This window comes from Syngnathus acus, chromosome 4, assembly GCF_901709675.1.
Source record: "Syngnathus acus chromosome 4, fSynAcu1.2, whole genome shotgun sequence".
In the NCBI taxonomy this organism is placed as follows: domain Eukaryota; kingdom Metazoa; phylum Chordata; class Actinopteri; order Syngnathiformes; family Syngnathidae; genus Syngnathus; species Syngnathus acus.
Window position 1 is genome coordinate 6,503,109 of NC_051090.1, and position 24,172 is coordinate 6,527,280.

The 24,172-nt window shown below is 42.3% G+C and overlaps 2 protein-coding genes across 5 annotated transcripts; one reads left to right on the top strand and one right to left on the bottom strand.

The window, feature by feature from the left end:
* Positions 1-187: 187 nt before the first annotated feature.
* Positions 188-19,089, top strand: cers1 (ceramide synthase 1). The gene is made up of 7 exons (XM_037250731.1): positions 188-1,185; positions 12,849-13,008; positions 14,622-14,802; positions 14,866-15,027; positions 15,213-15,348; positions 15,693-15,877; positions 16,578-19,089. The coding sequence occupies exons 1-7, from the start codon at positions 949-951 to the stop codon at positions 16,618-16,620; spliced, it is 1,104 nt and encodes a 367-aa protein (XP_037106626.1). The 5' UTR covers positions 188-948; the 3' UTR covers positions 16,621-19,089.
* On the bottom strand, positions 18,939-23,896 carry ncln (nicalin). 4 transcript variants are annotated; one of them, XM_037250698.1, is made up of 15 exons: positions 23,622-23,896; positions 22,752-22,942; positions 22,466-22,610; positions 22,260-22,354; positions 22,102-22,182; positions 21,918-22,021; positions 21,718-21,806; positions 21,496-21,635; positions 21,231-21,409; positions 20,977-21,064; positions 20,868-20,906; positions 20,618-20,778; positions 20,458-20,511; positions 20,268-20,346; positions 18,939-20,185 (listed from the first exon to the last, which is right to left on the bottom strand). In XM_037250698.1, the coding sequence occupies exons 1-15, from the start codon at positions 23,794-23,796 to the stop codon at positions 20,123-20,125; spliced, it is 1,683 nt and encodes a 560-aa protein (XP_037106593.1). In that variant the 5' UTR covers positions 23,797-23,896; the 3' UTR covers positions 18,939-20,122. The 4 variants fall into 4 exon arrangements, with proteins under 4 accessions (XP_037106593.1, XP_037106592.1, XP_037106591.1 ...); XM_037250697.1 differs by having other exon boundaries at positions 20,618-20,781; XM_037250696.1 differs by having other exon boundaries at positions 21,183-21,409.
* Positions 23,897-24,172: the final 276 nt, after the last annotated feature.

Genomic DNA, 24,172 nt, shown 5'->3' on the forward strand with positions numbered 1-24,172 from the left:
GGAGAGGGGCGGATGAAAGCTTTCATTTATACGAGGACGTGCTGCCGGATTTATTTATTTTAAACGTGTTGCTGTGTTTTCACAGCATGTAGATAAAAAGTCTACGTCACGAGCCTCTGCCTCCACCCTGTATTTTTTTTTATTTTTTTTATTACCTCCTTTTTTGCATAAACGTGGCTGTCGTCTTTCAAGCGTCGTACATCAACCGTGGAGATGCTTCACATTTTAAGGTCGACCATCGAAGGTTAAGCTGGGCTTCTCCTATTTATTTGTCGTCGTTTTTTGTCTTTAAATTTGAAAGATCCGTTTTAGCGGAATAACGGGCAAGGGTTGAGACGTGACGTAGCTGCTTGAACGCCACAATAGTCGCGTGTTGTCTCGGCCACACCGCTACGATTTATGAAGCTCACTTGAAATTTATTTGGCGATCGGAGAGACTTAGCCGGCTCGGGACCCACTGCCAATGCCAGTCTCTCTGCTGTGGAGTCATTTGAAGTTAGCTCGACAGCTAACCAGCTACACGCCGCGCTTTTGCCGGTGAATTGGCCGCGTGCGCAGCGGAATGATGATGACGATGGTGATGGTGAGAGGAAACATGCACGCTGTGCTCCATGGCTCCCGTTAACATTTTTACAATGATTGTCGCGCGTGTTTTTGCGGAGACCCTTTAAGAAATTATCCCGGGCGAAGAATGAGCCCGCACATGCTGTAAAATATGGACAAAGAATAAGGTGACCCGACCGAGACAGCGGGGTGTCAGATCAAGCTTTTTTATTTTTTTTATTTTAAGACAGCTAGCAAGCTTGTTAGTGGATTAGCCACACGGCCCGGACTCGAGAGGGATCTCTTCGTCCCTCATTTGGAGTACCCCCCCTCCCCCTTTTTTCCCCAGTGCTTTTTGTTATTTTTGTATTTTTATTCTTTTCCCCCGCTCCGAAGCGCCGCGCTATGATGGGCGCTCAGACCGGGGATGTCGAGCCCATGCCGGGATACTTGGAGCTCGTCAGCCGAGCCTCTCACGTCATGATGAAATCGTGGAGAGATTGTAGCCAGTGTGGGCTGGAGCTCACAACACGGACTCTCCTTGATCACGCATACATCACCTGGACCGAGATTGCCCTATTCTTCTTTTGCGCCTTTTTGTGGACGCAAATCAGGCGAGGGCTGACAGAATGTCTGTTCAAGGTAAGTGAGACACATGCACGACCTCCAACCCCCACACACACCCATTCCGCAGCATCCATAATTGAGGTATTAATTGCTCCCCATAGGCAAGAAAGACACAACAGGTGTTGGCTGGAAATAATACAAATGGATGTGCTCAGTCACAAAATGACAATAGGAAGTGTGCACATCAAACCCCAAAAGCAGGCCTTGCAAATGTAATCACATTGAAGACTCTTTTGGTGTGCATAGTTTTATTCATAGCATCTATTGCCCAATCAGCTAGGATAGGCTTCAGCTCACCCACAATCACCCTAATGAAAAAAAAAAAACACTATAGGAACTGGATGAACGGATTGTGTTGGTGTACCTAATAAAGTGTCCACTGAGTGTATTGGCCATATGGTCAGAAGCAAAGGTTTGGTTGATCTGCTTCTGTTCAAATTAATCCTCCCACTTGTAAATTATGGATCCTCTGACCCCGGTGTGATTGTGTCCGTTGCTGTCATGGTGATGAGTTTTTAGATGTTATCACCCTTAACATTAAGTTAATCAATTGCTGACCAATTACTTTGTCCATCTTTGCATCGGTTAGCACGTTTGTTATTGATCATACATAGTCTTCCAAGTTATTATGCAAATAATCTTTTTCTCTGATTTTTATAAATGGTCTGTGCAATTGGAACTCAAGTCATCAGAGAATAAATGTTTTTAAACAAGAATCCGAATCCTAACAGTATTTTTCAATCGGTTGGTCTATTGGTCAGTCCACATATGTGGGTGTTATTTTTACAAATATTTTTACACCTAAAGTGTTGAAAATAATAGTAATGTTAATAGCTGAAAAGAAACTTGCCATTTTGGGGGTCTCCAGATAAGCCAGTGAAATGTAGGTCAATGTTTCCTATAGTGTTTAGGCTAGCTGACCCAGCACCGGTCTATTCAAAAGCCCATCCCTAGATTTCACACATAGAAAATTTATCTTATTTATAGCACGCGCAACACTATTTTACAGCCGTGGTTGTTTTTTTAAGTGCTCCGTCGATAAATAAAGTTAGCATTATCAGTCAACGTCTATTTTCGGCTAACACAACCGCCACACGGCATGCACAAATACGTTTTTGAATGGATTACCTGTAAAACCATGAAAATGCATTACCACTAAGCAGAAATGTTGCATCACACTTAAGAACATTCTCAATTTCGCAATTTCACTCACTGACCACTTTTAAGCGGTGTGTGTTTTTTTTTGCCATTGAGTTGGCGCCCCTGCTCCCCCCCCCCCCTTTATGTGGCTTCATCCTGTTGCTTTTACCCTTCTCATTGTGGCCTCTGGCCTATTGCATTTGTGTTAGATCCTATGAATGATGCAAAACTCCTGGCTCGGGGTTTCATGCAAAACTCCAGATGTGACCAGAGAAAGCCGTGACTGAGGCCTGTTTTACATTTTATGTGCATCCATAAAGGATGCAGAACAATGTTTGTAGGAATGAATCATTGTGCTTTTGATTATGTCGGGCATGCCTAATATGCAGGATTGGCTCTGTGTTAGTATGTGCGCTTGAGGCTAATGCAGCTAAAATATTGCTGTGAGGTTCTGGAAGTCTGCGGTGGATTGTCAGATGAATCCAACCGCACTTAAATTGACGCTGGGCTGAAGGAACACGGTTATTGTTTGATTAAAACCATATTAAGTCACTTTTATTAACATGTCAGTCATGATTAAATTATATAAGTACAGAATCTCCATGAGCTGTGATTCTAGGGAAATAGATGAGCCCGCTTTTGGCCAGAATTAAGTGTTTCTGTCAGTGGGCAAAATTGGTAATCAATTAACTGGGAAATATTAAATGTGCCGTTGCCGTTATAAAGACTTCAGTAATGGGATCTCAAAGAGTGACAGAACAATTGTGGCACTCTCGTGTTTCTATTATGAAATGCCTGTGAGACTGAATCTACTTGATGACTCAGGGGGGGAATTAACAGTCAATCGATAAAGGTCTTTGTGAATATGGATCTATGCATTGTAAGACGACGACATTATTATTTTGCATGAAATCCTGAGATGTTGCATCCAAGTAGCGCACTTCATTTGGGATCAACTGGATCAATAATGTTCTTCATGTTGTTTAACTCTCTTATCTCTGTACACTGCACCTGCGGCTGACCAATAAGATAAAGTATTCTCATGTGGTTTGCTGTCATGCATGTGGGTTCTCTTCAGTTTTTCTTTTGTCATGTGAAAAGGAACCGAAGCGAGACAAACTAATTTGAACTATTGACCCTTAATTTACCAATTTCTGTGTACACGTCAAAATGTGGGCATGGTTGTGACTGCTAGCCTGAGTAAGTTGCATCCCAAAGACACAAGCCCGGTGGGGTACCAGTTGCACCCTAGAGGCAAATTGGCTTCCACTACCCAATCAAATATAGATGTCAATCTATAAATGATTCAGTATTACTGTAAGCACACTCCCTCAAACCCAAATACGGACAGCCCCTAGCGTTTGACTTTTACAGATGGTTTGTTGTTCTAAAGCCTAAACTAAGCAAACAGTAAGCCGGTAAGCCACTTTTGAGCTGGTGTCACTGGGTTCAAATTGCATACTGATACTTTGATATACTATGGTATACGATTTCTACGTATGTTGTTAATAGTTGAAAAAATAGTTATAAAATGATTGCTCTTATTATTTTTTTATACCATAAAATCCTGGGAGTTGGACAGGGGTGTGTAGACTTTTGCAACCATTGATTTCCACTGTATTTCCTATTCCCCTGTGAATGAAAGCATTGAGAGAGGATGTTCTTTCACACGGAAGCACGGCCAGAAGAGGGAAGAGAGAGTAGAGAGCGGAAGGAACAGAAGCCAGAAGTAAGAACCGCTCGCTGAGTCAGCAGACAACGGCCAATCATTAACACAATAGCGTGCATACTCAGGCCAGCCCATGTTGGTGGTCCAAGAATCACCCGAGCACCATGCAACTGTCATCACGGGCAGGCTAGCACATTCTTAACGCATGTAGTGACACCCAAAGCACGCGTGGGTCGAAATCCATCAGCAGCAGCAGTACGGCAGTTAATAACCGCTCTCATAAATATCGACCAAGACTCGCACACGTGTTGTTGTACACTGAACTGCAAACTCTGCAGTGCGCTTTGCTAGCGCCGCAGCGCTTATCTCCCCGAGCAGAGCCCAAGAGCAACGAACATGCCTCCCTGGACCTCAAAGTGAAAGCGGCCTCAGGTTGAGCAAGTTTCCTCGACCGCAAGATACACGATCCACCTTTCTCGTCCGACTCATTGATATTGCATTAGAGCCGCAAGGAGAAACTTGACACTTGAATTGCGGTCAGGGAAAGTGCTTGTCCGTTAGGCCAAAAGTGCTCACTCAGGTAGACGTCTTGGAATTCCGACCCTTGAATGAAGTTCAGCTATTGTTAGTTGCATGTATTGCCAGTGATACTGTCATTTAATTCCATCAACCTAAACAGCACGTGACATGCGATCCTTGTCCGACAGTATATCCGCCGTCGGGTGTCGACTTCATCTCCTCTCTTTGAATTGTATCCATATAGGATCTTCTATAGATGTGTATAGACTTCCTATCAATTGATTGGAACCACTAAGGGCAATGGCGATGTCATTCAAGTGAGAAATAAAATTGCTAAATTTGATTTAGAAGTCCAATAATGAAAATGTTTCCATGTGAATGCATCTTTTGTTGCAACAACTTTTTTGGATGCTTCAGCGTATCTTCCATCCTTTAATTTTCTGTAGTGCTTGTCCTCATTAGCGTTGAAAGTGAGTTGGAGTCTATCCCATCTGATTTTGGACTAGGGCTGAACAAAATAGAAAAATAATCTAATTGTGTTCTACTCCCCTCCTCAATATTGTGATTTAATATGTGATTTTTTTTTTTTTTTAAATAAACACAATAACAAATTTATTATACAGACGTTTTGGTTTCATAGATTAGTCATAAAGCTAGTTTAGGCTAGACTAAGTTAGTCATAAGATTAATTGTTCCACTTTAGCAAAGAAAACGCAACTGCCAACCCCAAACTGTAGATTCTTCCCGAAAGCTGTTATAAAATTCCCGTACCTGCGTTGTCACTCTCGCTTGCGATGCACATCAACAAACAACAAACAGCTCTTACGGCCCACTTACCAAGCGAGCACCACCTACTCAGCACTTAACAGTAAACAGTGAGCAAGCGACGAGCTGGCTGGCTCAAGTGCCAGAGTGTTGCCTCGTTGATGAGGAGGGAAAAAAAAAACATTTTTTAGCAGATGGCTAGAAACACCGATGTTTATTGTACAACAGGCGTTTTAAAAATCTGCCTTGGTATCTTTGCGAATCCAATTCAGCAAGCAGGTGTTTGAATAAAGGAAAGAACCAAGGAGAAGTGACTGCAGGCTTGCCAACGTGGTGAATCATATTTTCCCCCCCCTCCACAATGCAGTCTCATGAATCACCATTGTTTGCTGACTGTAATGGTCCCGCACTCTTTTGGGCAGCTGGAATGCGCCATGCGGCCTTGACCATCCCAGAGTTCCTGTGGCCAGCCGCTAACTGATTTTCCCTTTCTGTTGCCCTTATTTAACCCAGTCGGGCCACTCCACTACTGCAGCAGTCAGTGGAATTTCAACTTCATCCTGGCTCCGTGTATCATGATTTACCGTAATTTTCGGACTATAAGTCGCGGTTTTTTTTCATAGTTTGGGTGGGGGGGCGACTTATACTCAGGAGCGACTTATATACATATATGTTTTTTTTCACTTTTTTGGGCATTTTATGGCTGGTGCGACTTATACTCCGGTGCGACTTATAGTCCGAAAATTACGGTATTTTACAGATTTAAATGTATGTTTTGATGGATTTTTAGATTGAGTCATTTGTCCCCTGACTTGAGGTAACTGTAGTTTTCTATTCATGTTATAGCTCCATTTTTAGCATTTATTGTTAGTAGGAAATTGTCCAAAAGGTCAAGGATTTTCTCTATTTTGGGGAAATTAGCAACCTATTGAGTTATTTTTTTCCCAATATAGATGTCAAATGTATTTTATACTAAAGCCAATAAAGGTGTATTGGATTTCGCTACATATAATTATTTCAAGAAAATTAGATTAAATATAAGCCTGATTTTTAGCGAGCAAATTACTTATCCTGAACTTTTTCTGTTCGTTGCAGCCAAGCAGTGCACTCTATTTTGTCTCATCGCTTCAGGATGCGATACATCAACAATCCACACAATCAACAGAATTTTTAATCCACTAATTGATTCCATAGCCATCTGTATGTCATGCATTATTCAATATGCGTTATCCCGCACGATACTAGAAAATAGTTACATTGATTGAACACTACATTTAATGTCGGAAAAATCAAGAACAACAGGCAGTGAAGGTCAAGTATTAGTTTACTGTTCATTACGGTGCTTATTTTTTTAATCGCATTGAAATTATATCGTGCACACGCAACAGCAGCTTCGGATTTTTCACACTTATCTCTGGAGCGCCTTTCTTTTAATTCACACACTAATGTGAAAGTAAGGCAGCATGACAGGGCAATTTTGTTTTTTATAATTGCTACGTAAGAGAGGCGTCGGACTAGTTGCAATGTGACAGCTACTGTATATAATCATCAGCCTGTGTAAATCTTGTCCAGCTAATAGAGAAGCGAGGTTGTTGGAAACACACACGTGACACACACACACACACATTTGCACACAACTGTAGTGTCATGTGACCTCCCTCCTAAGCAGCGTTAATAGCATTAGCGCTGGCCAGGGAGCCAATCTGCTTGGACGCTAACAGCCATCCATTTAGATTCTCACATGAATGGCCTTTCTCTAATTGGAACAGCTTGACAAGTGTTTCATGGCCAATACTGAACAAAACATTTTCATTTTGACAGCAAAACTAGTGCCATAATAATAGAATGGGCAAACTCTATGAAATTCAGAACTGTGACAGCTGGACGCGCTAACCACTAGCCGTTGTGACATTCATTAACCCCATTAAAAAAAACGAGCCACAATGTACAGTACATTCGACCCACTTTAAAGTGTGTTCTTCAGAGAGCTTTGTTGTTCTTGAATGACTCCATTGTCGGTTGAAGACACACACTAATGCCTCTTTTCTCCCCAAGCTATCTGTGGCACGACCACTGCATTATGAATGACAGCCGTATGGCTCGCTAATAGGCTAGCGAGACGGAGTCGTTTAAAAACGAGTCGGGAATGACGTAAATGTTACTTTAAATGAAGGGTTCAATTCAATTATTGTGTACAGTTTGTTCCTTTCTACATTTGTCATACCAATTAAGGGATTATATATTTAAGTGCTAAAATTAATGAAGCGCACATGATTGTACTACATTAGCACCCAGACACACACGACTCAATTGTCAATATTGAATTAGTTCTTCCATTTTACAATGCAAGAGTTGAAACTATTATATACTATTATTGGGACCTTCAGATCAGGGGATGCTTTGAGAATAATTGTCCATTTGTTTTGTATATGTGAAGCCCTTTGAGACTGCTTGTGATTTAGGGCTATATAAATAGACTTGACTTGACTTGACTTGACTTGACTTGACTTGATATATAAAGTTGCAGCATTACATAGGATTGAGAAACTTGAGAGAGTAAATTAATTCAGGAAGTAAGCCTCGTTTCCAAAAACTTGACACTACATGATCAGAAAAAGCAGTTAGGTTCCTCTTCCACTCTATTTTGGCGCTGACCTCTGACAGTTGTGTAGCCAAAATGCAGCTGAGTCAGCCGTGTCTGATATCCCATAAGGCGTGTTGATTCTATTCCACAAGATGGACACTGTTGAATGATTTTCTTTTTTTACATTGTTTTCACGATCCAAAAATTAGGGTTTAGTGGTTTAAAAAAAAAATCTAATGGGCGAGGTTGTGTCGTGACAGAAGTTCCTTAACTAAAACAACACAAAGTGTATTTAAATCAACCTTGTGTTTGATAATCAGCATTTTGGTAGTGTTGTAGCGGCCCCCTCTGAGAAATGCGAATTTTCTTGGCAGGATGGGACTTGGCAGAAAGGCAACACGTTTGATCCCGGGTTAGGCCAGCTTCATTTAGTCGTCCTCATTACTTTGTGCATGAAGAGGCTCTTTGCTGTTTGATGGAATGGAAACGTGTCCGCGCTGTTGAGTCTATTCTTCCAAAGGATCCCACTTTATTCCCATCCCTGCAAACAAGCGTTCATTTCTCCGTTTCGACCGACTGAGCTGTGCATTTAAACGAAACCACATGTTTGATTACCTCATGTTTCCTCGTCTGTTTTTACCTCTACACTTTTCACCAACATGATCAACATCGTGAGGTCATTCATGCGGGTCCAATTCTTTATTGTTTAGTCTCCATAAAAAAAATTAAAAAAAAATGCAGCTGGCCCATCTTGAGATGCTCAACGGACCGCTGCAACTTAGTGGCTCCAGTGAGCATAGAAGATGTGGATGATTTAACTTAAATGACCCAGAGAGCGTAGCGTGTGTCTGAGTGGCTGCGATTGAGAAGCAAAAGATCGCAATTACTGATTTTTTTTCCATCATCACATTTTATTCATGCACCTTTGTTCTTGTTTTATTTCTTGTTAGGCTTTTCCCTTTACCTTGAAGAGGAAGGTGAGGAAAGAGTTAATGGTGCTGAACTATCATTATTCTTATGGTCCAGCTCAGGAACGGCGCCAACTTTTTTTTCTCCAGTCATTATCTCTCCATCCATTCTGTTAAATGCTTTTCCCCCGCAAAGAGCATCCATTTGTCACTGCATTCAATGTGAAATGAATACCAAAAGAGAAAGCAAAATAATACTAAAAATACTATTAATGAATTAGAATTGCTCCTCCTTGTGACATGCACAAGGTGAAGCAACACAAACTTAGTGTGCAGTTTCAACCTCACAATACATGCAGTTCTCTTTCATCACTTCATTTGCTAATCTTTGTTTGAATTTTGGATGTGTGATGACAGCCAAGGGCAAATTCAGGCCAAACCCTTTGATTGGACTCTACAAAGAAAACAAAACAAAAACAAATAGAACAGGAAACATCCTTCTAGCCAAAATGCAGTTTTATGATGATCATATCGGAATAAAAAAAGTCAAACTGACTTATGGGTTGACTTTATCTGCTTATGCAAGAGGCCAGTGAAGTCCGTCCATACTCTATCATCTCTCATCACTTCCGCTTCCTGTAAGAGCATAGAAGGTTCAGTAATTAGAGCAGCCGCATGCCAGCAGAGAACGAAAGGAAATGACAAAGAATGAGGAAGAAGTGGAAGCATGAGCCAAGGGAACCACTTGTCATTAGGTCTCCTTCACACAAAACTCACATTTTTTTTCTCTTTGGTTTCCTCCTCTTCAAAAAAAAAAAATATATAATTAATAATGCATCAGATTTATTGCTGAATGTTTGACCAGATGTTGGTGAGCTAAGCTATGGAGGCTAATTAGCCTAGCTTCCCTATCTATTGGTTGAATAGTGTCAGATGAAGATTAATGTTATTTTTTTGTTATTTTTTATGTATATAATTTTATTTTTAAAACATAATCTTTGAGCGTTGAATCAAAATGTAATCATCTTTAGAGCTCCCTCTGTGACACTTGAGTACTGAGTCCAAATCTAGTCAAGTCTTTCACAAGTTTTAGCCAAGCAAGTCCCAAAATCATAAAATTGCTGACCTAAGTCTGACTCAAGTTGAGTCCCCTCACCTGGTTGATAGAGTTCAAGAAGGACTGTTTAATGAAATCCAATGAGGGTTGACCGGTCAAAGGTCCGATCATGGCCACTTATCTGACACAGGTCCAGTGGGATTATCTCAGTGTCCTTCATCCACTGTCATAAATGGCACTTGTTTAGCAGCGTTGTCGTAGTGAGCGCGTAAAAGACTCCAGGTCAAGGTGTTAAATAAGTTGATAAAATGTTTTACATAATAATATAGTTCAGTATTTATTGTAATACATATACATTTATTGGTTGTGTTAAAAAAAATGGGAGGAAACCTTTGACCTTATATTAAATTGGAATATTGAGGGGAGGAAAAATAAATCGCAATTTATTTGTGTTTCAGCACCGGCTTCGGAGAGCATGCTGGGTTTTGTGTCGGGGGGGTTTGGAGCGATGTAGAGCACGACTGAGGGGGCATGCTGACAGCTGGCTTCTATAAATAAATGTCGCAGGCAGGGGGGGGCAGACTAAGAGGGAAGAAGGAACCCTGGAGTTGGGCTGAGAGTGAAGGAGGGGGGCTGACAGATGTGCTCAAGTCTTCCGTCCGCTTGCTTCTGAAGCACGCAGGCCAATGACTCACGTGCTCTCTGCATGCTATTTTTTTTCTTACATTTTTTGATTCACGTTTGTCACAACCGCACAAGTGAAACGTCGCAAACAGGCCTGTCGGCTTCCTTTCTCGTCTTACTTCACACTTGCGGGGTCACGCAACCGCCGTATTTCATATTGTTCGTTTATTTGTTGAATTTTGAAATGAAATCGTCAAACTGACAACACACCCAGACGTTCCATTTCATATTTCGTAATTGAATGTGACGTGACTAACGGAATCCTTTGATTGCGACCTTCAGAGGATGCATGGTTTACATGTAGTCTTTGTTCGGGTGTAATCAGAGCCTTATCAAATGAATCATATCCTGTTGACTTTTTTGCCAACAACTAAAGCAAATGGACTGAGGCATGAGCCAGCTGGAATATTATACAAAACGGGCTTTGAGTTAAAACACTCAATAAACATCCTGACTCTTATGCTGTCACACTCTGAGTGAGCTTTCGTCATCTACGCGGGCATCGTTATGGAGTTCTCCGGAAAGAAAATCTACAGGGGAGGTTGTAATGTTGGTAAGTGGGAAGCGAGGAGGTGGTGCCTTTCTATCACGCTACATCAGGATGTCAGCAGGCCTCGCCTCCACTTCCTCTATGTCTGCTTCTCAGTGAGACACGTGGTTTCAAAATGGACAAATGTGCAATCATTACTTCAGTGTAGAGATGCACCGATCCGACTTTTTCAGTTTCGATACCGATACCGATGCTGTGGCTTTGCGTATCGGTCGATACCCGATACCGATCCGATATTATGGTTGACTTAACAAGCTACATACCTCTACATGTGGAACAGAAAAGACTAAAGGCAATGGCATCAGGCATGACTACACAGTTCATTCCTAAGACAAAATGTAACAAGATAAAGCAGATTCATGCAATGAACTATTTATTTGTAACAAAAATTGTGCAACAGCAGCAATAAAGTGTATCAGCATTTAAATTCAAGTAAATTAGGATACAAACTTCTTTAAAAAAAAAAATACAAATGTTGCAGCTGAAACTGCACTGGGCAAATATAGAAAGGGTGATCAAGCACACAGTAACCAAATATTAAAATAAATAGTAAACATGTAAACATTAGGTGCCGTTTCACATCACTCATGACCTGTTGATGCTCTAAATCAGTGGTTCCCAAAGTGGGCGGTACCGCCCCCCTGGGGGCGGTGGAAAGATCTGGGGGGGCGGTGAGGAAGAAAGGGGCGGTAGGGGGGCGGCAGTCGATTTGTACACAACACGCCGCTCTGGCCCAGTCAGATCCGACAGCATAGACTACAAAAGCAAAAGCTCAGGTTTGTAATTTCAAGCTTGTAATGTTCAGAATTTTATCTTATAATAAAAACCGCATTCTGGCGGTCAACATCATCTTGAGTTCAAGTCAACATGAAATTGGGGACTCGCCAGAACGCGCCGTGTTGTGTTGTGTTGTGTTGAGCTGGTTAGGGCAGTGGTCCCCAACCACCGGGCCGCGGACCGGTACCGGTCCGTGGGTCACTTGGTACCGGGCCGCCAAGCCGCACAGAATTTTTTTTTTATCGACGATCAATTAATACAGGTCAAGACACTCGTCCCGGTCACGTGACATGTTTCCCCAGTCGAGCCCGCAAAGCTAATATGTGGCGACAGGCTAACTAACCAGGCAGTTAAAACTGCTAAAAAATAAATTGGTTTACTAAATACTAAATTGGGTTTTATTTGTGAAATACACATTTGTGTTTAATCTTTCTCTTTTCAAATTGCAGCAAACCAAATATCAAGAAAGAGGTGTTTGTTTCCATATGTGCCTTGGGGGGGCGCTAGGAATTCACTGGGGAGCCAAAGGGGGCGCCAGCCTGCAAAAGTTTGGGAACCACTGCTCTAAATGCTCATTTAAGCAGCAATGAGAAGTGCTCCCTGAAAACAAGCTCCGCTTAGTACTAGTACTATAACTGGCAGTACTACCACCACCCCTGGCAACATTAGCTTTGCGGACATTACAAACTGCCGTCGAGCTAGTTGGCGTGTTCAGTTTAAAGTACCTCCACACAGCTGACTCTTTCGTTCGCTCCATGTTTGCGTTTGTTTAGAAAACTATCGTGGCATGCGGCACACGTGCTGCTGACGTATGACGTAGCCGCGGCACACGTGCTGCTGACGTATGACGTAGCCCGCGTCCCAATAGATTAAAAGGAAAGGATCGGCTCACAGATCGGCTGCATTTTCCGATACCCGATCCATCAATTTTGTTGATATCGGGGCCGATATCCGATCCAGATATCGGATCGGTGCATCTCTACTTCAGTGTTGATGTTAAAAACGGTGTCTGATGTTCTCTGCAGCCTCTGGCACAGTGGTGCAGCTTGCTGCCCAAAGATGCCGCCAAGATGCCGGAGAGCGCGTGGAAGCTGGTCTTCTACACCATGTCGTGGTCCTACAGCACCTACCTGCTCTTCTTCACCTCCTACCCCTTTTTCGACAACCCACCGTCTGTCTTCTACAGTAAGTCGAGAAGTGTTTTGAGAACTGTATTTACATTGCTGCAGTAAAATCGGAACCGAAATTGAAGCGACGAAACGGATTGTTCTCGGCGCTCTAGTATCGGATCTCTTTAGACTCCAACGGTGTTTCTAGTGAAGAGTCAAATTCAGTTTAGAGTTGCACAGAGAGAATGCATATTTAATCGCAATGTTACTGAGCCCCGTCTCTTACGTAAGTGCTCGAGGTAGCAAAGTCAAGACAGTTTTCCAGTATTTGACCAGCATGAAAAACAAAAAAGCTTGCATATCTCAGCGGCAACATCATTATTTCCATCTTTTGCCCGGGAGCAGTATTAGTGGGCCGCATAAACAGGGTAGGAGAGGCCTGTGGGCGGCCAGCCGTCCGTCTGCCCCCGACAGGTTGCTGAGATAAGAAGCTGCAGACGTTTTGTGTGGATGAAACAGCAGCAAGTAGCCTGGCCTGTTGCCACTTTGCTGCCTTCTTATACAAATAAGACCATTCTGCCTGTACATTATTAAATTAGGACTGCTTTGTGTGAAATTTACGGGTACTGCGCCCATAGATGGATTGAGAGACAAAGGTCAGTTAAATTTCAAGCACAATGGCCAGACCTCACCTCAATGGGTTTCCCCCATGGCAACACAGTTAATCAAATTTTAATCGTGATCATGATTTTGTCAGAACCTGATTATCTTATTAACTATTGAGTGTGCAAACTAGACTGACTACAGGATTGTATACCGTAAATGCTACAGGCCCGCAATTTTAGCGCATATGATTTTAATTACCGTTTTTTCTGGACTGTAAGGCGCACCTAAAAACCTCCAAATTCTCTCAAAAGCCGACAGTGCGCCTTATAGTCCGGTGCGCCTTATATATGGACCAAATTCCTAAATTTAAACTGGCCCGAAGCATTGTGTCATGAAATCAATCATAAGTGGCCTGCTGAAGACTATGAATCATGAATCAAAAAGACAATGGATCATTATTTTGTGATTATAAAGTAATTTGTTGCATCTGAAGTTGAAATAAGAAATAAAATAAATATATAAAATGGAGCATGATTTGATTTGGATTAAAAATCTGACATGATGCATTAATAGTGCGCCTTATATAAGGACAAAATTTTAAAATGCGCCATTCATTGAAGGTGCGCCTTATAGTCCGGAAAATACGGTAATAGTAATTTGAATGTTATGCTAAAGTTGACTGAATTAAACTATTGTTTTTTTTCTTCATAATAAACATTCGTACCACATGTACGTCATTTCCAATGCTGGTATGCGGGAGATTTGTCATCAATGCACTTGAAGCGCGCTGATCGTATTACCTCTCCTCGTGTCCATTGTAGTTGGCAGATGTTGAGCTAGTGTGACAACCGCCGCCGCAGTGTTCACAGTGGGCAGAGCTGCTTGTCGGGATTCCACCTAAATCCCTTTTTATTACGCGGATGTGATTGAAATCACTCTCTCGGGGCGCAGAGATTACGTGACAGTAATATCTGTTGGCAGTATCGACCAAAACACACAAGTGTGTATCCATACATCCATTTCCGGTCGCGGGTAAGCTGGAGCTAGCTTCAGACTTTGATGCCGCCTCTTCCATTTTTCCAGACTGGAAGAGTGGAATGCCAGTGCCTATCGACATTGCCATTGCCTACCTGATCCAGGGCAGCTTCTACGGTCACTCCATCTATGCCACCGTCTACATGGACGCCTGGAGGAAGGACTCTGCTGTCATGGTGGTGCATCACATCATCACCTTGGCGCTTATCTGCTTCTCCTATGCCTTCAGGTAGTGTTTTGTTGCCATGTGCAGTCACAACTGTGGGCTACAAAATGTTGTGAATGTTGCTAGGTACCACAATGTGGGCATCCTGGTGTTGTTCTTGCATGACATCAACGACATCCAGCTGGAGTTCACCAAGCTCAACATCTACCTGAAATCCCGAGGAGGCGGCTATTTCCTGCTGAACGACGTGCTCGCCAATATGGGCTCGGTTAGCTTCAGCATCACATGGTAGGTATCTAACAAGTTTGGGTTCAACCTACAATGTCATCGTGGATATTGCAGTTATTGCTAATATGCTAACAGTTGGTATGATCATTTTACACTTTTCCCTGCAATACCATCACAGAATAATTTGGTCTAAATTTGTAGGGGATCATATCGTTTGTTTAATTCCAGACCTCTTTGTCCCTCAGGTTCTGGTTCCGCCTGTACTGGTTTCCCCTGAAAGTACTGTATGCCACCTGCGTGTCGGTCCCCAACATTCCATTCTACTTCTTCTTCAACACTCTGCTCCTCGCTTTGTTGCTCATGAACATCTACTGGTTCTTGGTAAGAGCACACACAAATACCTACGGTCCTTAAATGGAAATCTGTGATTTATGAAGATTGAATTTTTTTTCACGAGTTTTTAGTTTACGGCACGTCATACCCTTGTCTGTATTAAAATGATTCACACTTGCCAAGACACTTTACAGCAGCACATGAACACACTCGCTCAAAAGCTGTTGTCGACCACAGCTCACACCAAGACACTCACACCCGGACTGGTCAACGTCACACGCCACTCGACCAGGCACAACACAGACACTCCAATACAACTAGTATAACAAGATGTTCACCAATGGCAGGTGGCCCTGGAAATAATTTGAGTCTCTTTATTTTCCCACCACCAGTTCATCGTCATCTTCGTAGTGAAAGTACTGAAGGTGAAGGAGGTGAATGACGTCCGGGAGTACGAGGAGGAGGAAGGCGCCAATGCAGCAGCGGGCCTGCTCCGAAAGCCTCAGGCGGCGGCCATGAATCACGGCGGTGATCACCGCGATGATGATGATGCTGGACATCACAACTCTGACGAGGGGTGAGTCGATACTTTGCACTTGACCTCTTAGAAAACACATGCGCTTCTATTGTATGTATCGTATTTTGGATGAATTATGGATGAGCAGGAAATGAGTATTAAAAAAGAAGAACGACAAAAGGTATTCGACATATGTTACACATGTGTGTCCAGGTTCATCTGCTCAAAAGTCAAATGTGGACCTTGACCTCAAAAGCCTCACAACTGATCAATTGTAGCATCATAAAGATGCATGTGTGCAGAGTCATACAATCTGTACATGATAACTTGGTGAGCTTTAAACTGGAAAAAAGAATGTGTGCGTATATTCTCTTATCACAATATATATCATACTTTGACTCCATTATCTTCTACCTTTGACTTTTGCACTCAAAAGTAAAATTATCGTGAGCTGTTACTGCAGTACAATGGTGGTGTTTTATTTTCAAAGAAGTTAAATCTGTACAGTGACACGGTACGTAATGTTTGTCATTAAGTTGATATTTATGGCCTTGAAATTCGTACAAATGTTTACTGTAACTGTTCGTTTAGGTTCATTCCGCACAAATTTGTCACTGCTGTTAGCATCTCGGCTACGTTTCGCAAAGCGTCGATAATCTTGTCATCAAAATTATTAAGTCGACTTCCCCTTTTATCTGGATGGCCCTGACTCTCCAATATCATCTTTTGCCAACTCTCTTCCTCTACTCTATGCCGACAGGAAGCACGTTCAGAACGGCATCGCCAAGGAGAAGCATTTATGAACAGAGCTCTGGCGCCCCCACCAGGAAGGAGGAACACCACCGCCTCCCAATACACATGCACACACACAATACATTTTAAAGTATTTCCATGTTGTTTTTATTCAAGCACTGTGAATGTTATCTCGTTGAAGCAGTGAGAAACACACTGTAGGAGGTGTCACATGTATCCCCTTCCCCTCATCCAATTCCTCGCTTATTGATTTCACGCTCATCACACAGCTCCGCCGTGGCCTCCTGCCTCCATTAGCAACATTAGTAGTGTGTGAGAGAGGTGAATGAACGGCGAGCGAATGGATGCAGCTTGTTCTTTTTACAACACTTCACCTCAATTTAACTTGTTAACCCCCCCCCCTCCCTCTCTCCATCAATGTGTGTGTGCATGTGTGTGTGTTGCACTGATATGAAGGCCAACAAGCTGACTGCTGCTTTAATGACGGCAACTAGCTGGAAGTGATTGACTTGGGGTTTTTAAATCGTTTAATTTTTTTCGTGTGTGTGTGTGAAAGGACCCACAGAAGAACAGAAACTCAGAATCAATATTTAAGAAAACAAAAAGTATGCACACGTATTCAGGAACGCATGACATTGGAATGATTTTGGGAAAATGCAATGGATTTGTTTTTATAACTAACGCGGGATCTTCTCGCTATGTAATCCGAATTTTTCTTTGGAAAGGAGTGAAAGCTCCTGCATGCGATTTGCACACAATACAGAGTAGGAAGGAAAAAAAAAAAAAGGTGCGTCAGTACCTCCGACCTTGTCGATCAACTTTGGGCTCTTGTTTTGAAAACTCAGCATGTTTGTAGTGCTGGAACGGGGCGCACACTTTGTTGTCACCTTACCTTGTCTCCATCATTCCCACGTACGCTACTCAATATGTTTGGGGGGTATTCGGCTTAAACGTGAATTTTACTATCCCAATGTCCAGCTAGAGAAAAGCAAATGAAGTTTACCTGTAGAGGTTCTCATGCATTTTAAGTTCACCCCAAAATTTTACCCGAAAGCCAAATATCTCCCAAATTTTGGGTGAATCGTGTATGTCAGTGTTTTAGTATTTTTTGGGGGGGATATTTGAACTGCTGCTGTTTAATTTCTCTCTTTTTTTCCCTCTGAGCACACTGTTCTTATTCTATTATTTTATTGTATTGTATTATTCTTTCCTGTCTTTTGTTGGACAGTCTGATGTAATCAGATACAAGAGAGACCAGAGAAAGCTGACTTTTTTTTTGTTCTCTCGAATCCACTGTCTAGATACACAACTACCATGTCACCTCATCCTTTTCTCAAGTTGACACTACTGTGTCATATTCTGTAACTGACATGTCAACTTCTCAGGCTGCTGTGTTAGAAATATGTGAGGCATCTTGTGGCAGTATTAGCTTATACATATTTTTTGGTTTTGTTTTGTGCATGTAATTAATTCAACTAGTAAAACAGTTAACAACTCCTTGAAGGAATTAGCCCAGGAAGTGACATAACTACTTGAAATGATTGATTACAGGATTTTTTTTTTTTTTTATTATTTTTGTTCCTATACAGTAGTTCAATCAAGTGAAAGTGGTTGTGAGAGTCCAAAACACTTCATGTTCGTCCACTAAGTCGAGATATGCGGCACAGAAAATGGTTGACGGGAAGGAAAAGGCGAATAATGTATTGGTACCCGAGCAGCGGTGATTTTTCTCGGTTTGACTCCAACTGATTGAAATCAAAGCTTTGATTGTGCCAAAATGTCCACTTGTAATAATGACTAATCAGAAATGGGAAGGTTGCATGTCAGGCTGAAAGCCATGCAAGGTCTTTGTTTTACTAAAAAAAAAAAATTGCACTGTAATTTATTAGCATTTGTAATGTTTTTTAGTTAGGTCGATAATAGAAAAGGGAAGGGTGAATTAGGGTATTTTTAAAAGCCTTTTATGATGTTGGGATGAAACATTGTATTTTAATCATTCATTTTTGGATGACTGATACACAGACCATGGAAAACTTAATTGCCCGCAATGCAACCACTTCCTCTTTTATAGAGCATTCTAATTTGTTTTTGGTTTATTCCCTAAAATAAAAAGGTGTCAAGTAAGAAAAAAAACCCTGAGTTATTTAGTCTTTTATTTTGCAAAGATCATTATTTGGGTGCACCAATGACTAATAAATTGTAATTAGTGTTGAAGTACTACCTTCATTTAAATATCCAATTCAGGCTTTAAAGCCTAATTTGGTAATATACTCTAAAATGCTTAATATTAAAAATAAAAAGTTCATATCACTATGTACTTTTTCATCTCGATTTCTTTTGGTTTAGTCAGTAGAAAAACAACACGTTATTTCATCATTTATTTTTTTTAATCACTTTTTTCCTTTTTTGCAAAGATCATTATTCAAGTTCCACCAATGTTCAATAAATTAATTGTCATGAAAGTGGGGCTTTTGATTTGTGAAAGAACAAGTCATGCAGAAACAAACACGCAAAAAAAACAAACACTTGTAGATCACAGTTTAAAAAAAAAAAAAAAAAAATCTCATAAGATTTAGGTTTTCAGCAGTCAGCGGTGCATTTAAGACTAAAACCCCAGCCTCCCATTTTGTGTGCTTGTGCCCACTTTCCACGTGTGAACTTCCAAGTTAGCCGCAATCAGCAAAAGGTCATGGCAACATAGTGATAACAAAAAAAATGTAATTTATCAAGTTGCAGATGTACTTTTACACACAAAGGTGTGATTAGACAAGTAAATGGACTTGAGGCTTTTACCTTTTGCTGCGTTCAAACAGGACATTGGGAAGGTCAGAATAAGACACATTAAGCCACATACATGCACACACACGTGATTAGAATCACTTTTCAGGGTTCCATTTCGACTAAGCTCTACTATATCTTACTTTTACTTTTAAAGTGGGACAAAGTAGAGTGAACATCTTGCTTTAACATTAAAGGTTACCTACATACTACTACACATTAACTTGATTGGTTAACAATACTTCAGTCGGGTTTCTGTTTTTAATACATGGCTTGTTTGGACTCAAAAGTGAATGATTTAGTTAGTGCCAAGTAATTAGTCGGGACTTTCAGGTACTTTTCAATCATTAGCATTTTTCCCATTACTGGCTCGTAAGCCAACCATGTGGCCCACATATTATGAGGTGGATAAATTAAAAACATCCAACCTATTAAAAGTTGTTTCACTTAAAAAGATTGCTTATTATTTCAAAGAGGTTCAGAATAGAAAAAAAAATATTTTACAGTAAGAGAGATTTGCGTCCCTCCAGCTGCCAGTGACATCAGTGCATTGGTGAAGACGAGCGTGAGGGTGTGTGTGTGTGTGGGGGGGGGGGGATGAAACTACTTCTGTCTGCATGCAAATTTCAAGTAGGCAGCGAGCACAGGAAGTGACCACATAGCCGTATGGCAGAGGATAATGGGAATGACTGGGGCGGCTTTGAAAAGCACCCTGAGAGAGTGTCAAAAACAAGAAACGGGTTTATGGGGGTTGGAAGGTTGTCTCGGCTGGCTTTAGTGGGCCTTCACTTTGGGTTGGGTGACTCTTCGTGCCACGCTGTATAAAACTCCAAAATTCTGTTGGGAGGGAGAAAAAAAAAAACGTTAACTCGATTTTTAGCTTTCACTGATTTCAGATTTCAATATGGATGGGGCTTACTTGGATGGCAAGATACATGGCGCCAAGGTAGGCAGCGATGCAGACGGCCAGCAACAGGTCGAAGATGGCCGGCTTGACTCTAATCGGGAGGATCATCCAAAACAAAATTATAGACAACAGTTTTGTGAGTAACTAAATCATTCCCATTACACTTGATTGAAATCTTTTTTTTTTGGTATCAAACAATCACCTGTAAGCATTCATGGTCTGCTTGAGCTGGTCGTAGAAGACAAACTCTGGATCCCTGGAAGACACAAATATATTTTTATATGAAAAATCACTTTGTGTGTGAAAGAACTAAAGATCAGAATCAATATTATTTAAGACAGAAATCACATGGTAATGTTTACCGCTTATCTGCTTTGACGTAATGTTTCTTGACATCCTTGAGGTAGCGTCCCAGGTGGTACTCCAAGGTGGACACCACGCTGCTGTCCTTGTCCACCAGCTGGGCGGCCCGCGGCTGTGCTGTCAGCCAGTCCACCATGGCCGACAGGTGCTCCTCTTGTACCTGCTGGACGGAATGTATGAACACGTCATATACATCCAGAACCAAAAAAAAAAAATCTTTTTTATCATGCGGAGTAGCGATTAGCTCACCATTTGTTCAGTGAAGATGTGCAGGTCGCTGGGGGCTCCCTGAGAGGACATAAAAAGCCACCAGTGACTTGACAGGCTACAAAACATGACTCATTTAGAGGAGTCTCACCTTTTCAGTGAGGTTGTAAATGACTCGGGCTAGAGCCTCGGCCACCACCTTTGTGTTCCTGCTGAGCTTCTCAATGTCTACGTGTGGCCTGGAACACACAGTAAGACAATGTCCACAATGTGAAGGGCAAGTAAAACGGATGGCAGTGAGCAAATGTGCTGACTTCACATTGTGTTCACATAGAATTTGTGCAGTAGTGAACCCACCCAGCAGGGGGCTCTCCCGCTCCGTAGCGAGGGGAGGGGGACACTGACCGCACGTCCATGATGCTGGAGCGCTGCGCCAGGCGGTGCGAGGGCAGGTGCGAGAGCGTGAAGGCTGGCAGGCGGCGGATCCCGAAGCGCTCGTGCTCCCACGCCAGCATGTCGTCGGCCAGGTTGATTTTCTTGTGGACCATGGAGAACTTCATCCCCGGGTACTGGCTGGCCGCCACCTGGGAGTCGAAGCGGGTGGTCAAAATTTCGCTAACCGTCAACGTGCATTAGCGCTTTCATTAAGACAAAGTGAGAACCATCTTACCATTTCCAGCTCCCTGAGCAAAGCATACTGTGGAGTTCCCTCTTTAGGAGGTTTGGACACGTGCAGGTGCAAAGCGTCTCCGTTGCCCAAAGTATCGAGACACAACACAAAAGCAACGTTGTCCTGGAGAAGACTTGAGTCTACAGAGAAAAATCGAAATTTGAGGTGGGATCAAATGGAGAGGAAGATTCGAAAATGAGAAACGTTGACGGAGGAATGGACCTGTGTGGTCCAGATTGTCTTCGAGCCAGCGTTTGGTGCCCTGGTAGTTGAACTTGCCCCCACCAGAAACAAAGAACAGCAAGTTGTATCTGAAAATGAAGCAAATGGTAAATATGAACATTTTTCGAGTGCTTGACAGTGCAGGTGTGCCTAATAAAACGACCTTGGAGTATATTTCATCTGCTTGAACATGTGCTCACCCAGCATGTGTCCTCTTATAAGTGTAAAGTTTGGAGAAGAGACGGGCCAGCTCCAGTAACATGGACACCCCGCTTCCATTTGAGTCGGCGCCATATGACAGCCACTGGACGCGCAATACAAACCGGTGTGATCATCCTTATTACAATATTACAGGTTTTCCCCACAAAAAAATGTCCGCCATACCGGAGCAACGCCAAAGGAGTCGTAATGAGCCACCAACACGATCGTGGGTAGGTCCTCTCCTCCGACACCAGTCAGGCGTCCCTGAAAAATTATAAAGCATCTTATTAACTGGTGAGCGATGAAAATCGAGGGGGACTCGCGTGAAATCAGTCACTCACCTCCAGACTGGTGATGGCCCAGTCACTCATGGCTTTGCTCTGAGCACCACTGGTGACCATTTGGAAGCCATTAGCAGTGGCCGTATGCACCAATACTACAGAATGACAACAAAAAGGACTGCTTGACATCTTGAATTGACTGTGTTGTCGTTTTTATGTTCAAGGGCAATGCAGAATGGAAAAACCTCAACTGTGAGTCTTTTTACCTTCAGCTGCAGACAAGGCTCCCTGGGAGGAGGAGGAGGTCAGGGTTTGAGTGTAAATGGACAGCAGCTCATCATCCTCCATGGCAAAGTAGACGGGGACGATGGTCTCTGTGGACAACATCTCCGGCTCCAACTCCATGAATTGCTACATTTGGAAGAGACAAATGAAAACACGACGTGGAATCTTAATTAGTCACAACTAATGCAACGTTCCAAAAAATGGAGAAGTGAAACCAATGGTTCACAAATGTGTCGATTTTGCAATCTGTATCAAAATTCTGAGTACCTGCACTATGTCCTGGGGCATAGTGGACATGTTTTGGGGCAGGATGATGACCACGGCCCCTGCAGACTGGCGTAAGGCTTTCTGATACTTGTCATAGGAGAAATCTGCTAGCCGCATGATGACACAACGACGACTTAACACCTCCGCCTCCACAGTACGAGCTTCGGTGTTCAGGATGGCGTTTCTGGTACCTGAGGAATTCCACAGACATGTTTAGTTGTTACTGTTCAGTCTTATTAAAAACGCACCACCGCTAATGGTTAACATGTCTGCTTCACAGTTCTGGAGGTCAGGGTTCAAATCTCAGCAATGTGTAGAGTTTCGCTCATGCTTGTGTGGTTTGTCTCCAGGTTCTTTGGCTTGCTCCTAAATTGACAATTACAACTGCGCCTCCTGTGCAAATTCAGCTGATCTAAATGAGGATCAGTTTCACATTCTCATCCATCCACCTTCCATAGGGCGTGTCTCGATCTTGATAAATATGAAAGCAGAGGTGAAATCATGCAAATTCCACACAGGAAAGCCAGCCAAGATTGGAACCCTCAATCAAGTGAGAAGATGACGTACCTTCGGTTTACATAATGAAGAACATTCGTCTGTTGTCTTTATGAGAAAATTCTGTCAAATGAAGTCATTCTACGACATTCATTTTTTAAAGTTGCTACCAACTAGCCTAGTAGCATTGCGAGCTACATTAGCCACAAGCTAACATATGCAAACCCATTCCATGCCGTGATTTCTAAGCAACATTGATACGAGATCGAACATCAACTGAAGGCTACGATTAGTTTCTGATCGTTGTAGTTTTCGTGTCCAAAAATAGGACATTTCAAGAGGGTAACTGATCGTCAAAGGCATTGCGGGACTTACCGTAGGGCTGTCCCTGCAGGTCATACTGCTGCATGCGATATACCGTGAACTCATGTGCGGCTTCGGCATGGAGCGGTGACACCAGGATGAGCACCGCTGGGATAAATACAATGAAGGTGAGGGGAAATGAAGATTTAAACATGTTATCGAACACTTCGCTCGCCTCTTCGAACATGTTGGCGATTGCAATCGGATCACTGATGAGAATGAAATATTAGCGTCCGCCGTCCCTGCTTGCTGTCTGACAGCTCGCAGCGTAACCAGTCATTGACAGTCGGTCAATTTTAATCAGGCATGGTAAATTACATGTCCTAATTTAAGGATTGTCCAATAATTTTGTATAATGCAAATATTCTTGATATAAATAGATTAAAAAAAATGAAAACGAGGATTTATTTCCTATTTAAATTAAAAAGGAATTGCAGCGAAAGTCCGTTAGGCATATCTAGGACAGCCCCAACCCTCCACTCTGTTACTATACATTTACCACTAAGGGGCGCTAGTGCACTGCCACAATGACAAACGAAGGCACTACGTCGGGTGGCCGAGTT